The 19387-nt window shown below is 24.6% G+C and overlaps 1 protein-coding gene across 1 annotated transcript in view; it reads right to left on the bottom strand.

The window, feature by feature from the left end:
• The window catches only part of LOC100210324 (uncharacterized), a 76300-nt gene extending 57138 nt beyond the window's left edge, over nucleotides 1–19162 (bottom strand). The window contains exons 1-8 of the mRNA XM_065787737.1: nucleotides 17962–19162; nucleotides 17652–17748; nucleotides 10895–10961; nucleotides 4798–4838; nucleotides 1804–1890; nucleotides 697–788; nucleotides 388–456; nucleotides 233–312 (exon numbers count right to left, since the gene is read on the bottom strand). Coding sequence (XP_065643809.1) covers nucleotides 233–312; nucleotides 388–456; nucleotides 697–788; nucleotides 1804–1890; nucleotides 4798–4838; nucleotides 10895–10961; nucleotides 17652–17748; nucleotides 17962–18074 — 646 coding nt within the window. The 5' untranslated portion in view covers nucleotides 18075–19162. The remainder of the gene's footprint in view (nucleotides 1–232; nucleotides 313–387; nucleotides 457–696; nucleotides 789–1803; nucleotides 1891–4797; nucleotides 4839–10894; nucleotides 10962–17651; nucleotides 17749–17961) is intronic.
• Nucleotides 19163–19387: the final 225 nt, after the last annotated feature.

The raw sequence follows: 19387 nt of genomic DNA, 5'->3' as shown, positions 1-19387 counted from the left end.
AAAATAGCAAATAAATCATAAGCAAATAAATGTCATCTAAATGAATAAAGTCAAATAAATTAACAAATTGGTAAAACATTACTATATATATTATCACAAAAACATTGTCAAACAAATAAAAAGAACATGTTTTTTTTTCAGCTACTTCGCAGATTTTTGCACTAAAATGTATGTCATACAGAATTAAATAAAATTGATTAATATTAGTGAAACCTTTATAATAAAAATTAACCTTTATTTGTACATGAGACAAGTGTTGAGTATGTAGAAAACAACACACCAGTTTTATATTCTGTAATCAATCCAAAAGCTCTGAAAATATTAAAAATTTTATTTTATTTTTCAAAATCTTTTCATAAATAGAAAAATGTTCAATTTGTTATTTACTTTTGCCCTTTATCCAATTGCTGGCATCCATCAATTATGTTAACAAAGCAGCCAATGTCATTTAAATCTCTACAAAAAAAAAAAAATTAAATAATTATGTATCTAATTATGCTAATTATGTTAACAAAGCAGCCAATGTCATTTAAATCTCTACAAAAAAAGAAAACAAAAAGTCAGAGATGAAAATAAGTCAAAGATTACTTAGTTCACTTATCAAATAGAAATATTTTTTTAAGTTTATATATTTATATTAAATATAATTATTAAACTCATTTATTATAATTTTTTAAATTTAAGAGATAATTTAACCTTTGGGCATCATATCTGAGATCAGCAGATATACTAAACCATACATGTTTTTTTCTACCTCTACAAAAATTATCGAATATAATACCAGCAATCTAAAATATAATAGAAAATTCATTAAATTCATTTTCTATTCAAAATTTCCAAATTTACCAAGTGATCTTTTTTTTCATTTTTATGATATATATTTATTATATTAGCCTTCAGGTCGGCATTTAGGAATGCCAACACAAAGACTTTGATTTACTGTGACATAAAACCACAACCTGAATCTCTAAAAGTATAAATAAATTTCCATGGTATACTTCAAAGACAACAGTTTTTTTTAAATAGCTATTCACATCTGTAAATAAATATAATTTTCTCATAAATTCATCAAAAATATATTAAAAGCTATTTTTAACATCAACAGAATCATCAAGTTGGAAAGTTTTTTAATATGGCAATAATCAGAATTAAATCTGTTTATCTTTATGCAACATAAACACAGATGAACAGTAGAAGAACATTCAGTTAAAACTTTGAGAATTTAGAAGGCAATTGCTCAATTTTAGACAGATGTTAGAAAAAATTCAAAAAAAAGATATATAGAGATAAAGATAATAAATAAAAAAATAATAGATAGAAAAAGATAGATAGAAATATAATAATAGATATAAGATAATATAATAATAATTATAAGATAATAGATAAAAAAATAATAATAGATAGAAAAAGATAGAGATCAAGATAATAGATAAAAGTGAGTCAAGTAGTCTTAAAAAAAAATAATACTAAAAAAAAAGTAGTCAAGAGCATGAAATGATAACAATATAAATAGCATGAGATTTTCAACTACTTTAGTCATAGTCGAAAAGGCTACTTTAATTGTGTAACCACAATTGAAGTAGCCTCCTTGACTATAGTAGCCTTCATTGCCTTGGTGAGGCAATGAAGGCCACTATAAAAAAAAATATAACATTAAAAAAAAAAGAGTCCTGTTTTTAACAACTTGAATACTTCTTAACAATATTTTTTAGAAGTATCATCATCGTTACCGACATTGTCATGGTGATCATTATCAGCACCATCATTATGTGTTTTATCTACTTTGAAATAAAAACAACTGACCTGCCTTCCTTTTCCAACACCTGTTCCATCACCTAAAAAAAATCCTGCACGATTTCCATCAGGAAGGATAAGATGATGTCGCTGACACTAAAAATATCGATTTCTTTTTAAATTTAAAAAAAAAAATAGTCAAAATTAAAATTAGAGAGAATTTTTAATATTTCTAATAAAAAGTTATTTTCTTTCTAATAAAACCAAAACCATAAAATATTGCATAACTATATAATTTACATAATAACAATATAATTTACATAACAACATAATTTACATAATAACATTACAATTTACATAATAACAATATAATTTACATAATAACGTTATAGTTTACATAATAACATTATAATTTACATAATAATATATATCATATATATCTTAAAATAAATTTACCTAAGACTGGCTTTTTAAAAAATACTGAATAAGGAATATAAAAAGCAGAATTTACTGATTTTTTCATGTCTTTTTTTTTTAATTATTTTTCAAATTTAAACATTTTTTTTAAATGTTCAAAAGTTTCAGTTGTTCGCAAAACATTATTATTTTTCATATTTTAATTTGTAAATTGCACAAATTAATAACTTTATTTTGCAATTTTTGTGTTTATTTTAGTAAAAATATTTAAAGAAATAAAATATGAAACAACTAAAAAATTTTTTTTTTCAAAATAAACTAATTCAAGCAATGTAATTACATATATGTCACTATCATGTATACCATTAACATAACCACAAATAACATAGACACGCATACATTAAGATAATCACATATAACATAATCACATATGTGTGACTTATGGCTGTATAAATACATTTAAAGTAATCATACTTGCCATTTGCTTTTTTTGTAAAACAAAAATTTATTATTTTAGTAACTTAGTCATTTTTTTAAGTGGTATTAATGCAGTCATTTCTTTAAGTGGTATTAATTTTATCTTATCGTTATCCCTTTTATCTTATCATTATCTCTTTTATCTTATCATTATCTCTTTTATTTTATCATTATCTCTTTTATCTTATCATTATCCCTTGCATCTTATCATTATCTCTCTCTTTTATCACATATCTGTTTTTTGTTTTTTTTTTATCTTCTCTTTGAAGATCTATGTTTCCAATTTTTTAGATTTTAAGAGGAATGTTTAAAAATTTTCAAAAACATTAAAACAAAACACTTGTAGTGCTTTAAAATCAATGCACTCTCATATATCAAATTCATCACTCAATTCATATATCAAATCCATCACTCAATACATTTATCAATTCCATCACTCAATTCATATATCAAATCCATCAGTCAATTCATATATCAAATCCATCAGTCAATTCATATATCAAATCCATCAGTCAATTCATATATCAAATCCATCACTCAATTCATATATCAAATCCATCACTCAATTCATATATCAAATCCATCAGTCAATTCATATATCAAATCTGTCACTCAATTCATATATCAAATCCATCACTCAATTCATATATTAAATCCATCTGTCTCAGAATTTATTGTAGATGAAATAACTAAAGGAACTCTTAAACAAATCTAACAGCAATTATTGAAAAATAATGTAATATATGAAATAAATATATGAAAATAAATATATAAAAAATAATAAAATAACCACAACAAATCAGAGAAGTTTCATTACAGTTGGTAAAAGTAATAAACTTAAGTAATCAAAAAAGTTTTTGTAGAAAATAACTTTGTGACTTAAAACCTGTTATCAATACCAAACAGTATTGTAGGCAAAAAGAAGATAGGTTAATTAGAAGTTTGTGAAGTGTTATTAAATTTGAATAGGGAGGAGGGATTGCAAATAAACAAATAAAAAAAAATTCAAATATCATATAATAAACGAAATCACTGTTGCCATATATAAATAAACTCATATAAAACATGGTTGCTTACAAAATTACAATGTTGCTTAGCAACATTGTTACTACAAATACCTATAAGAAAAACAAAATCTTTAACTCTGTTCTTTAACAAAAAGAAACCTTCAAATCATAAAAAAAAATTTCTTCAGAAAAAAACTTTTACAAAAGCATATCCAGTATTCAAAGCACACAGAATGAACTTTTTATTATAAAATGAGTTCAAACAGCATAACCCAAGTGGATGAATCTAGTACAACCTCCAACATATTTTAAATATAATATACATTTCACTAAACTTAAAGAAAAAATTGAATTTACAAAGTTAATAAAACATTCTGTCTAAACAGAATTAAATTGTAAGAGATAAAACATTTCTGTGTAAACAGAAATTTTATAATATTTAGTTCTGTTTGGATTTGGACTGTTAAACTTTTGGATGGTAATATGTCCAAAGAAAATGAGAGATAGATTTCAAAGATTAGGAAATAGATTTTTAAGATTGAGCAATAGATTTTATAGATCGAATTTTAAAAACTGTAATGTTAGAAAACAAAAGATTAAAGAGCTTTAAAAGTTCATTTTTAAATGAAATCTTAAAAAAATTATTTTAATATAAAAATAATCAATATTTTTTATTAATACTTGTAAATATTTTAATTGGTGTTTAATAATATTGAAAATAAATATAAACTTTTACCAATTTATAAGATTATGTACTTTATATTGACTAAAACAATGGAACTTATAAGTCATAGTGTTGTTCCGTAATAAACACAACCTAATATTTATATTATATAAACATTTATATAAATATGAATTCAAAGATTAATAAACTAATATTAAACTTATCCAACTCATTTTATGACATTGTTATTTTTATTTATTTTATTTATTATTTACACAAATGATACAGAGGCAACTTCTTTAAAACACAACCTTACAAAAAGTTCATTAATATTCATTCTCTCAATAAAAAATCAAATTAAAAAAATTTTTAGAACTGTTTCAAAACTGTTGCAACTAGAAAAAAAAAGGATGTTAATAGCTCCCACCTCTTTTATGGAACTAGATTTACTCTTTATATAAGGTTTTATAAATGTTTAACAATTAAACACACACTTACGGAAAATAGTATTCCTTCAATTTGAAGATCACTTAGTTTTCCTGAAAATATTTTAAATATTTAATCTATATATTTTATTACTAATATTTTTATTGTTATATATATATATATATATATATATATATATATATATATATATATATATATATATATATATATATGCGGTAGTGGTGTAGTGGTAAAGCGCTCGCTTCATAAGCGAGAGGTTCTGAGTTCGATCCCCACCACGTCCCTGGTAGTACCGCGCTCAACTTGTTTCTCCGCGCAGCGGCCTTGTTCGTCAAGATTCGTGTTTCGGAGTTATAGAGTTGGGAGAGGGTTATAAACCACTATTAAGTAGCCTCCTCATCTGTAGTGGCCTTCTCGGCCTTGAGGAGGTGAATAACAAAACAAAAAAAAACAAAAATGTTATATATATAAATATTATATATATATAAATATTATATATATATAAATATTATATATATATAAATATTATATATATATATATATATAAATATTATATATATATAAATTTTATATATATAAATATTATATATACATATATATAAATATTATATATATATAAATTTTATATATATAAATATTATATATACATATATATATATATATATATAAACCCTCGGAATTAGGGTCACCATTTGGCAATGCTGACCTAACTGCTGACATAAAAGTGTTTGAGGTTGGCAAAATATTGCAGACCTCTGCTATATGTTTTAAGGTCACACTTTTGATTTACATTTTTTTTGCCGACCTTACACAGATTAAAGTTGGCAAGTTATTGCCGACCTTATTTTTCCTAATTCCTAGGGCTGATATATATATATATATATATATATATATATATATATATATATATATATATATATATATATATATATATATATATATGTATATACTATGGTATATATATGTATATATATATATATATATATATATATATATATATATATATATATATATATATATATATATGTATATATATATATATATATATATATATATATATATATTTATATATATATGTATATATATATATATATATATATATACACCTGTTATACTTCACTATAACAGGTGTTATAGTGAAGCACACAGGTGTTATATTAAAGCACACAGGTGTTATATTGAAGCACACAGGTATTATATTGGAAGCAAAATAACTATTGCCACAAAAATTTTATTTAGTATTTTTGTATTCAAGTCTAAAAGTATATTTACATATGAAACACATAATATATTTATATATGTAACACATAAAATATATATGTAACCCATGAGTTTTGATTAATTGAATAAAATTGATTAGTTTATAACAACATGGGTGTTGTAAAATAACTTTGGACGATTTCTAAAAGAAATTTAGTTATGGATTTGGTTAGTAATAGTAAGACCTACAGAGAAGTTTATAAGCAGACTGAAATCCCTTTTTGAACAGTCGGCAATATTATAAAAAAGCAAAATTTAAATGGAACTTAAACTGATATAGCAGGAAAAGGCTGTAAAGGAAAAATATCTACTGCCATTGATAGAAACATTATTTTAAGTAAGGCAAAACAGATTTAAAGCTGCTCAAAAGATTGCAGACTAAGTTAATAATGACAAGTTGCATAAAGGGAACAGTAAAACACGGTGTTGGAAATGTCATGGTGTGGGGATCAATGGCATGGCGAAGAGTTGGAAAATTTACTTTCATTGAATCAACAATCAAAGCCAATTCATATGTAGACATTTTAAAGCAAAATTTGAAACCCTCTGCTCGTAAACTTAGATTCGGAAATAACTTCGGTTTTCAACAAGACAATGATCCAAAACATTCTACCATAGCAACAAAGGAATATTTTTGAAAGAATGATATTAATGTGATGGAATGGCCTGCCCAGTCCCATAACTTTAATCTAATTGAATACTTGTGGTACATTCTAGACTGGAAAATTAGAGTTTTTTTTTTTTGTTGTTGTTTTTTTTTTTGTTATTCACCTCCTCAAGGCCGAGAAAGCCACTACAGATGAGGAGGCTTCTTAATAGTGGTTATAACCCTCTCTCAACTCTATAACTCCGAAACACGGACCTTGACAAACAAAAAAAATAGAAATATTGTGTTTTTTGATCAGATCAAAAACCGAAAGGTATTGATTACTCTGGAGTGGCACAATCATTTTACTCACCACAATTTTAATTAATTTTCACCACAATTTTTCAATGACTGTGCTCTTGCTCTCCATTTAAAAAAAAAACATTTTTAGTAGTTGTAAAAAAAAAAATTCAAATTCTGCTTATCGTGACATTAGAATAATAGGCTTCTATCTCCCTTTTGTACTGTTGCATATCGTGATGCTAGAATAATAGGCTTCTATCTCCTTTTCGTACTGTTGCATATTGTGACATAAGAATAATAGGCTTCTATCTCCCTTTTGTACTGTTGAGAAAATTTAACGACATTTGTTATACTCTCTTAAATTTTTGAAATTAAAAGTAAAAATTTGTTAAATTTGTTAAATTAAATAATCAAAATATCAAATTTGCTAAATTGATTGCTTAGAATACACATTATACATCATTTATAAAGTAATATAAATTGATATAAGACAAAGCAGCATATTGGTAGATGAGAATTGTAAGGTTCTATCTCCAAATTTTCAAGGTGAAAAAATTTAATTTTCTGTTTTTAGTAATAATATTATTTTTGTGTTCAAAATTATATAATTTTAATATATTAATTTTATTAATATTATTTGTATAATTTTAAAAATTGTTAGTTTTTGTTTTTTCATTGTCAATTTTAACCTTATTTAACAAAGTTGGAATTAACAATTAATTTGTAAAGAAGCAATTTTAAAAATTATGAAATTAATAATAAGATTAATTATAAAACATAAATAACATAAAAAACATATTTTATCAATATAAACAACTACAACTGTAAAACAATTAATTAAAAATCAAAAGTTAAATTCTCACAACATTAAAAAATGGAGATAGAACCCTATTATTCTAACATCACAATATGATAATGTAGTAAGTATCAGTTATGTAGTAAGTATGAATGAATTTGCAGAATTTGGAAGATAACAATATATGTAAATAAATTTTAATTTATTTACAATTTTTGTTATTTGTTTATAAATAAATCAACCTCAATCTCTAAAAGTTTTGTCACATCAATAATCAAAAAGAAATACATGTAACAAATATATGCATATATATATATACATATATATATATATATATATATATATATATATATATATATATATATATATATATATATATATATATATATATATATATATATTTAAACAACTTTAAAAAGTATTCTACACAATAGAGTGCTCAGTGTTTTTAAAAGAACAGAGCAATTATATTAGTAGTAGAAAATCACTAAACAAAAATTTTTTTCCATTTAACACTATGTTTCATCAACAAAGATTCATCAGAAATGGATGATCAAATTAATAAAACTTCAATTTATACCAAAAATTAAATTACAGGAAGTTGCAAATGTCTTAACTACTGTAAATTTTCACACATTTGTGGAATTTGCTGACACTATTAAAAAAAAGAATTCTTTAGAAATGATTACTTATGCTATTTTTTTAAAATGTTTTTTTAAAACGGGTAGTTAATGTAAATATTATTTGAACTCATTTATTTTTATAGTTTTTTAGGAGAAACTTATTTTCGTGCCTACATTTAGAAGTTAATTCCGATCTTTTGTTTAATAAGCATTCTTGATTTGCATGTGTAATTATTTCAAATTTTTCTTGTAGGCATAGTATGCATTTTTTGGAAACATTGTTATATGCAGGCGCTGTTTTAAGGATAGACCAATTCAGTATAAAATCATCAATATTTTTTTCTTTTAATTCCCATATATATTTTGACAGCATGGTGTCTTTTGAATACTTTTTATTTGTGAAAGATTGCTTATGATCGGCAAAACGTTTTTTCCATTCACCCTCTGTTATGCCAATATATTGTTTATCAGGTACATTTTTAGAGGAAACAACACATTTATATTTATTTCCAAAAAATGTATACTATGCCTACAAGAAAAATTTGAAATAATTACACATGCAAATCAAGAATGCTTATTAAACAAAAGATCGGAATTAACTTCTAAATGTAGGCACGAAAATAAGTTTCTCCTAAAAAACTATACAAATAAATGAGTTCAAATAATATTTACATTAACTACCCTTTTTAAAAAACCATTTTAAAAAAATAGCATAAGTAATCATTTCTAAAGAATTCTTTTTATAATAGTGTCAGCAAATCCCACAAATGTGTGAAAATTTACAGTAGTTAAGACATTTGCAACTTCCTGTAATTTAATTTTTGGTATAAATTGAAGTTTTATTAAATGGAAAAAAAATTTTTAAGTGATTTTCTACTACTAATATATATATATATATATATATATATATATATATATATATATATATATATATATATATATATATATATATATATATATATATATATATATATATATATATATACTGGGGCTATTCTAGACTATTTTCGACAGCGTCAACCGTATTTGAGCGCCGCCCAAATTTTCATCTACAGTATGTTTCAACTTTTGTAGGCTCATCAGAAAAAATGTCTAAATATTAAAAAATTCAAAATATAGAAAAATATTTAACAGAAAGTTCGAAATTTTTATAATTAATTTTATAAAAACAGTAGTTCTAATGCAACTAGGAAGTTACATTAACTATATTTTTTTCAAAATATTTATTGCAAAAAAGAATTCTTTAGAATCAGGATAATTTTAATTTGGTCATTTATTTTCATAATTTTTAAAGGTACTTTTTTTCGCGTCTGTATTTAGAAATTAATTCAGATTTTTTGGGTGAGTTCAACTTTTTCAGGAAAACATAGCATGTAGTTTTCAGAATAAACCAGTTTAATTTAAAAGTAATATTTTTATCTTTTAATTTCCAAATATACTTTGATAGCATTTTTTGACTATTTTTTATGTTTAAAAAATTATTTGTGGTTGGTGCATTGTTTTTTTTCCATTCTCCTTTGGCTAAGCCAAATATATTGTTTGGCTAAGTCAATATATTGTTTATCAGGGATATTTTGTGAGGAAACAATGCATTTGTAAATGAAATTTTTGATAAGCATTTCTCATTCATTGGGAAATTTTTTGTTTACAATTACAATTTTCAGAATTTTTTTCTTAAGAACTTTGTTTTTAATAATCAATGCAACATTGTGGCCTTTTACAAATCTTTCTATATTTTTTGTACAGCTATAACTTATTTTAATAATAATTCTGTTAAAAATTGTTATTTAATTGATTAGAGGGAGGAAAATCTTTATCTTTTAATTTTAAAAATGCTTTTTTCAATTTGTTAAAAGATTTTATTTTGCTTTTTTGCAACTTTTGTTTCAAATCATGAAATTTTTTAATCCGCTTTTTTAAAAGCATCTTGATACATACATTTAGAAGAGTTATTTTAAAAATATTAATTTAATACAATATTAATAATAATAATATAAATATGATTTTAATAATAATATAAAAATATTTTCATTTGAAAAATTTTGATTTAGTCTACTGTTAATTGAAATTTGTTTTAAAATTTAGGGGGTTATTTGAATTTTTATTAATATACAATAAATCATCATTAGGCTTTTTATAAGGTTTATAAGAATTTTCCAAGAGTGACATCATGAAAAAGTGACATCATGAAAATTTACAAGAAAAGTTTTACTTTTTAGTTTTATCTTTTTCAATTATGTTATTATTCCATAATAATCAAGGCAAATCAAAGTAATCAACAAAACACAATAAAGACTTAGAACCCTAAAGCTGTCATAGATACTTCATTTGAATCATGTTAATCAATCAAAAGTGTTAGAAAATGAACAACCCATTCAACCTAAAGTCATCACAAATTATATGTGATAGTAGAAAAGACATCACACAAAACCCATAACAAATATTACCTGAAAAAAAAGTTGTGCATGTAAAATTTAAAAAAAAAAAGGTCGAGTAAAGAAAGTGAGATAATATAGCTTAATAAACAATTGGTCATATTTATTTCCATAATATTTATTAACTCAATTGCACACTATATACCATTGAGAATTACTTCCTCGGGAAATGTTGATAGTAAACTGTACCACACCTTTGGCAATCTTTGTGCCTGAAATAGACAAATTAATGAAAATGAAATGATCAATATACAACAGCATTTATAATCTAATTAACAAACCATAGATAATATATTATAATAAATTATAATTATTATATTGAAACGATTCTTATTTAAAACATAAAACTATATACAAAAAATTATAAATAATAATGTGCATATATATATATACATATATATATATACATATATATATATATATACATATATATATATATATATATATATATATATATATATATATATATATATATATATATATATATATATATACATCAGGGTGTTAGCTAGCCCGTATAACGCGGAATTCCCAATGGGCTTAAAATTCACAAAAGCCAATGACCTTTTTTTTTTTTTAAGATTGTTTTTTTGAGTTTTTTAGGACCTTTTCTAGAAAGTTCCCAACATTTTCTAGAATAACAACAATACAAATTACTAATACGGCAAAAACACGGTATAAAATTTATTTCTGGCTAGCACCCTGTACATATATATATATATGTATATATATATATATATATACATATATATATATATATATATATATATATATATATATATATATGTATATATATATATATATATATATATATATATATATATATATATATATATATGTACATATAAATATATATACATCAGGGTGTTAGCTAGCCCAATGGTGCCGCGTATAACGCGGAATTTCCAATGGGCTTAAAATTCCCAAAAGTCAATGACCTTTTTTTTTTTAAGAGTGTTTTTTTGAGTTTTTTAGGACCTTTTCTAGAAAATTCCCAACATTTTCTAGAATAACAACAATAAAAATTCCCAATACGGCAAAAACGCGGTATAAAATTTATTTCTGGCTAACACCCTGTACATATATATATATGTATATATATATATATATACATATATATATATATATATATATACACATATATATATATATATATATATAAATTTATATATATATATATATATATATATATATATATATATATATATATATATATATATATATATATATATATATATATATACTAAATCAAACGATATATATATATATATATATATATCGTTTGATTTAGTGTTATATTAAAATAATACAAAACTCTTGTTCATTGAAAAGTGCTCAATATTTAGGAAATTTATTTTGATTATATATAAATTTCAAAACAGAGCGATTTATAATTATAATTAAAAATGATAATGAAAAAACTTTTAATATGGAACTTTAAGTTTTATGCCTAATGGCAATCATCAGCCATATATTACAAAATTAAAAATTAAACATTAAAATTACAATTAGAATTACGGTGGTGTGAGTTCTAATCACTCCATTGAAACAAAATTTTAAAAGTTTTGAAAGTATAACGTGATGTAAACGTGACGTAAACCAACCAGGATCAATCTTCGGTATCAAAAGAGGAAATAAGGAACTTATTTTTATGCCTGCACTTTGAGATTACTTCACTCCTTGTATTTAATAGGTTTTCTCCTTTATACATCAAAATTTGGAACTTCTCGTTCAAACAAAGGTTACAAACTCTTGATGCTGGGTTGTATGGGTTGTATGGTTGTACCTGTAAGACTTATTAATCCAGCTAAAAATGAGATTGGAAGAATTTCAAAATCTATTGTATCCAACATTAATTCCGAGCTGAGAAAAAAGCTATTTTTGAACCAATGGCAAAACACTCAAAATGTTATACATTGGTTTCAAACTATAAAGGAAAAGCAATTCTGTAAGTTCTTAGTCTTTGATATTAATGATTTTTATCCATCGATTAATGAAAACCTACTAAAAAATGCAATAACTTTTCCAGAGCAACACCTAACATTAAATAGCAAACAAAAGAGTTTTATACACCATGCAAGAAAACCATTATTATTTAGCAATGGAACTGTTTGGATTAAGAAAAAGGGAGGATTATTCGATGTCACTATGGGGGCCTTTGATGGCGTGGAGAGTTGCGAATTAGTTGGGATTTTTATTTTGCATCAAATCTCGCAGTTTTATGATAAAAGCAATTTCGGTATATATCGAGATGATGGACTATCTAAGTTTAGGAATAATAGTGGTCAGGAAATGGAGAGGATAAAGAAACATTTTATACAAATTTTTAAAAATAACAATCTTCTTATCTCTATTAAATGTAATTTCAAAAATAGTTAACTATCTCGATTTAATGCTAAACCTTAACGATGGTTTTTTTCAGCCATATCGCAAACCAGATAATATACTGAATTATATGCATATTAGTTCTAATCATCCACCGAGTGTAAAAAAAAGTATTCCTTAAGACTATTGAATTAAGATTAACAGCAGCGTCATCAAGTGAATCAATTTTTGAAGAAAGTATTCCTCCTTATCAAGAAGCCTTGAAAAAATCGAGTAACAATTGCGAACTTGCATACCATCCAAGTATAAAATCAACAAACGGCAACCATAAACGCAAGATAATTTGGTATAATCCTCCCTTCAGTGCAAATGTTGTTACAAAAATAGGTAAATGTTTTTTGAAACTCATCGACCTCCACTTTCCAGTTAACCACAGACTTCATAAAATATTTAATAGAAACACAATCAAAATAAGCTATTCCTGCGTGTCAAACATAAAATCCATTATCAACTCTCACAACAAAAGCATTTTACATAAGGAGGCAAAAATTAATGAAATAAAATGCAACTGCATTGATAAAACCAAATGTCTAATGAACAACCATTGCCTTTCCAACAACATTGTTTATCAGGCCACCATCTATTCAAGCAATCCAGAATATAAAGAAAAAGTGTATTTTGGACTTAGCAAAACACCTTTTAAAGTTCGGTATGCAAACCATTTAAAATCTTATAATGCAGTTAGATACAAGAATGATACAGAGCTATCAAAAGAAGTATGGAAATTTAAAAAAAAAAACTTTACAAATTTTGCCAGATGGCAGATTTTTAGAAAATGCAAACCATACAACCCAACATCAAGAGATTGTAATCTTTGTTTAACGAGTAGTTCCAAATTTTGATGTATAAAGGAGAAAACCTATTAAATACAAGGAGTGAAATAATCTCAAAGAGAGTAATTGCCGTTAGGCATGAAACTTAAAGTTCCATAATAAAAGTTTTTTTTTACCCTTTTTAATTATAATTTTATATATATATATATATATATATATATATATATATATATATATATATATATATATATAAATTAGTAGAAAATCACTTAACAAAAATTTTTTATTTAATACTCTTTTTTATTTCATCAATTAAGACATCTATATATTATTTATATATATATATATATATATATATATATATATATATATATATATATATATATATATATATATATATATATATATATATATATATATATATATTTATATATATATATATATATATATATATATATATATATATATATATATATATATACATACATATACATATATATGCACATATATATATATATATATATATATATATATATATATATATATATATATATATATATATATATATATTTAAACAAAAATCTATATATACTAGAGATACCACGAATATTCGGCCGAATATTCGGCAACACTTAATTATACTGAAGGCTCCGACCAGCTTCTTTGTAGTGCATAAACCAACTACCTTGTGGGCATTTATAAATAGGTCACAGCATGCATTATTTGTTGACTGATACACCAAATATTTTAACTACAGTTATGCCTAAAAGTTTAACACACTTCAAACCATTTAGAAAAGTTCAAAAATAACCAGTTCAGGTATATCTTGCACTTCTGAGGTGATTTCTGAAAATGCTATAGATTGAATTAGTATAGAAAACTCTAAACTTATTTAAAATGTTATTTTCATGACAACCTGAACTTAAAGCATGATTAAACTTTAATAGGAAAAACAATTAAACGATTGCTTTTTTATATCAAGTTGCCAAATATTCTCGACATCACTAATATATACATATAAATAAATATATATTAAATGCGGTAGTGGTGTAGTTGTAGAGCGCTTGCTTCATAAGCAAGAGGTTCTGAGTTTGATTCTCACCACGTCCTTGGTAGTACCGCGTTCAACTCGTTTCTTTGCGCAGCGGCCTTGTTTGTCAAGGTTCGTGCTTCGGAGTTATAGAGTTGAGAGAGGGTTATACCACAAATAAGCAGCCTCCTCTTCTCTAGTGGTCTTCTTGACCTTGAGAAGGTGAATTAACGAAATATATATATATATATATATATATATATATATATATATATATATATATATATATATATATATATATATATATATATATATATATATATATATATATATAGATAGATAGATAGATAGATAGATAAATAGATAGATATATAGATTTTGGCAGGAATGGCAGACTATAGCCGGCGCCCGGGTCTACACTTATGTAAGCTATTTTGCACATACAAAATAAAGCCTGCATAAAATATAATTTTTTTGATATCAAAATTTTAAATATGGCGATGCTTTTTATTTAGTTATTCTTAAAAAATTTCTCATATGATATAATTTCAACATGGACAACTGTTTAGATTAAAACTGTTTCTTTTTTTAAATGAAAAAAAAATAAATAAACTTGATTATGTAATATTATGATGTAAAAAATAAAAAAATAAAAATAAAACTATAACTCGGTATAATTATTCCTATTATGTTATAAGTTAAATAATTAAAATGAAAAAATGCAGGCAAAATATATGCATGCGTTTCAAAAAAAATTAACCAGGGTGTTTGGCAGCTGATGGCATTGCATAAAACGCAGAAAAAAATCTTTTTTTAAAAAAAAATCAGATTTAAAGTATTATGCAAGAAAATACATAGAAAATGTAATTAGTATGCACAATGAAGAAATGAATTAAGTTGATTGAGAACTTTTTATTCTCTAATCCGACTTGTAAACTAAGAACTCTTGCTCCTTCATATGTGTGGGCCACTGGCTTACAATGTAGCCCATACATTTCCAAATGGTCAAGTACGCAACAAACAGTTATTATGTCTTCATTCAAAAAAAATTCATCAATATATGATGATGTTCCTTTCCAGATCATTTCGTCTTACAATAGCATTGTGTCCAACACCGTTTTCATTATGACTGGCGCAACGTTTAGTCCAAATCCTAAACATGTTAAACAAAATATTTGTCCACAGAACATAACAGTTTGGTAAGTCTAGAGTTTCTCATCAATTATTAATTGCATGTAAACTGAAGATAAATCAATTACTGAAACATATTCTCCAAACATATTCTTGAATTCTCCAGTCTCGCAGCTTGTCAGCACATGCATCTGCATTTGAAGTGAATGCTTCAAGAAGCATGTTCAGCTCCCTGAAGTCTAATACTGGTCCTACTTTTCCTTTATTTTGCTGCACTACTTCCATGAGAGAAACCAAAATCTCTATTGGATCATGTTTCTTCAAATCATACTTTTATAGCCATTTTTTCTCTATCCATCTTTTAGTTTCTTTTTCGTAAACATGTTTCAGCAATGATATTCACCAGAGTTTCCAGTTGAGAACTATTATTCCATTTCCATGCAACTATCCATTCATGATTTTGTTTAACAAAGCTGTAAAATCCCGAGCTACTATATTTATAGAACTAAAATCTTCAGGCTATTACTTCTTAGTCCAAGTAAACATGATTCGTTTTTGCACTGTCGTTGTTGTCCATTTACAATTACCACGCTAACTTCTTTCTTCATAATTTTTGTTGTACATTTTTTATAAATGATGCAGCAAATACATTCTAATGAAGTCAGCACATTCTAATGAACGCAATAATGTCCAAGCGTATAGCCAATAACACCATAATTGATTATTTAGGGAGAGAGCTGGTACAAACATCTTCTCTCTCTGTACATTTTTTGGACACATTCTTGATATGTGTGTCACGACACTTGAAAACTCTTGACTCTTGACATAAGTAACACAGAACATCACTTGTCTCCCATCTTCAACCTGACTTGTTTCGATTACTATTTCTTCATAGATGACTATCTCTTGCAAAATGATTGGGGAGTTTACACTTAAAGCAAACTGATTGAGTTTGATCTTTAGGCAACCTTGGCTCAACACATCTTCTTGTTGCAGCAGCAGCAAAATTTTTGTTTGTTTTATTGTTTCCTTCTTCAATCATGATTGCTCTTGCTCACGCAAGTATTTGTATCGTAGTAAGATCATCCATACAAGAACTTGATCTTAGCATTTATAGAACTTTCTCAGAAAGCCCAGAAACTTTACTAGTTTACTTACATTTTTAAGCAGCATTTTTAAATTGCATAAAAATTATCAAAATATTTAAAAGTCGTGGTAAAGTCAGCAAAACAAAAATCATACATGCGTGGTCATATAAAGACATCAAAATTTCAACTTATGGGAAATAAATTAAATAAATTATACTACCTAACCATATGTTAAGGGAAGTCTTGTTTAAAACTTTTTTTCGAAACAATAACTAGGAACTATAAAACTATTTATCTATAAAAATTTAAACTATAAAATATTAATGAATAATCACTATTAACTGTAACACTTATTACAATTTATTACAAAACTTATGTACTAATATATACTTAAAACTTAATATAAACTTATTTACTATTGTAAGTAATTAGATTATATTACTAGTATATACTATTACGCTTATAGAAATAAAAAATTATAACTAAAAACCTTACTGCTAATGTCGCACCTTCAACAATATTTCCAGGATGTTTGATGCATTTATATTCCATAGGTAATGAGTTACATATGTAAGGCAAAAATACTTCAGAGCTTCAAAAATATTTAAAAACTTTATTTTAAAATTTTATTAATAAACATTTTAAAGAAATATCCAACATAATACATATGTGCAATATAATGAAATATAAAAATAATTAATACTTAAAAGTATTTAAATATTTAAAAACACAGCTGATTAATTTACAGTAACTTTTTTTATATGTCTTTAAAAAAAAACATTTATAAATTAATTATTTTATAAACCTGTACATTTCTTCAACTTGTTGTTCATGGTCCTGGTTTTTATCAGACATGCTCCAAAAAAACTTACATAAAATAGAAAAACAAATCATAAACAAAAACAGAATTGATTTCATTATTAGACCATTGCAAAAAATGGAACTAAATTTATTTATTTTTAAATTACATGGGGCACCCCTCGTTAATTAAAAAGAAAAAATTAAATATATATTATCTAAAAGGTACACAACAATACTAATAACAACAACAACAACAACAATAACAACAAACAACAACAACAACAACAACAACAACAATAACAACAACAATAACATCAGCATTCAAATTGAATATCTGGATTAAATAAAGTTGCTGCTTTCAGAACTTAGAACTTGCACCAAGTCTTGGTTAACTAAACTCATTATTTAAAAGCCAGGTAAGTATTAAGATCATTATGATGACCCTGCTACTGGTATTATGTAATCCATTACCATCTGCCTCATATCCTACTGTATTAAATGATTTGCTTTCCTAGACAAAGGCTTAGAGAAATTAACTCAGACTTAAAATACCCCCTGCCATAAAGCTATTGGTTAAGTAAAGGTCAGATAGATCTGGCTACTATTTTGACCTAATATACAAAGACTTTAGGTATAAACAGAAAATCTTTGTTGACCAGCCTTGCTTATTGATGGTTCCAACATGCTTGAGATACTACTACCTGAGTGTTAGATTCATTTCGTTATTTTCTTAGAGATGGTCCTTGGACCGATATCTTTCATTTCTCTGCTGAAATTATCCCTCCTTTGTAATACTCATGATTCAAACAGGCTTTTCTTCATGGAAAAAATCTCTGTAAAATAAATGTTTTTTTATTATTGCAAGAAATCAATGCAAAAATGTACTGTTTAATAGTTAAGTCTATTACTCTCAAATTATTGAATTTTGAATTAAACCTCAGAATTTACATTGCATTTTGGAAAATCTTTAACAATGCCATTAATAAAGGCATTTCACTTCTCTTACATGAATCTGATCATATTAACTAACCAAATATAAAACAGAACTATTTAAAAATAACTTTTTCTCTAAGTCATTTCTTGAGTTTAATGACCACCAAAAATAAACAAGTTGATCTATTATTAAACATCCAAATTACTCCTTCATCTGTTGATAAAACATCTAAAATCATCTACAACCTTTGGTCCAGACAACATTCCTGTATATATATATATATATATATATATATATATATATATATATATAATATATATATATATATATATATATATATATATATATATATATATATATATATATAAATTTAATTTATTATTGCTCTGTTCTTTAAGAACATTGAGCACTCTATTTGTAGAATACACTAGCATAATTTATATATATATATATATATATATATATATATATATATATATATATATATATATATATA

The sequence above is a fragment of the Hydra vulgaris genome, chromosome 01 (assembly GCF_038396675.1).
Source record: "Hydra vulgaris chromosome 01, alternate assembly HydraT2T_AEP".
NCBI lineage: Eukaryota > Metazoa > Cnidaria > Hydrozoa > Anthoathecata > Hydridae > Hydra > Hydra vulgaris.
This window is presented reverse-complemented; position numbering and strand designations above follow the sequence as displayed.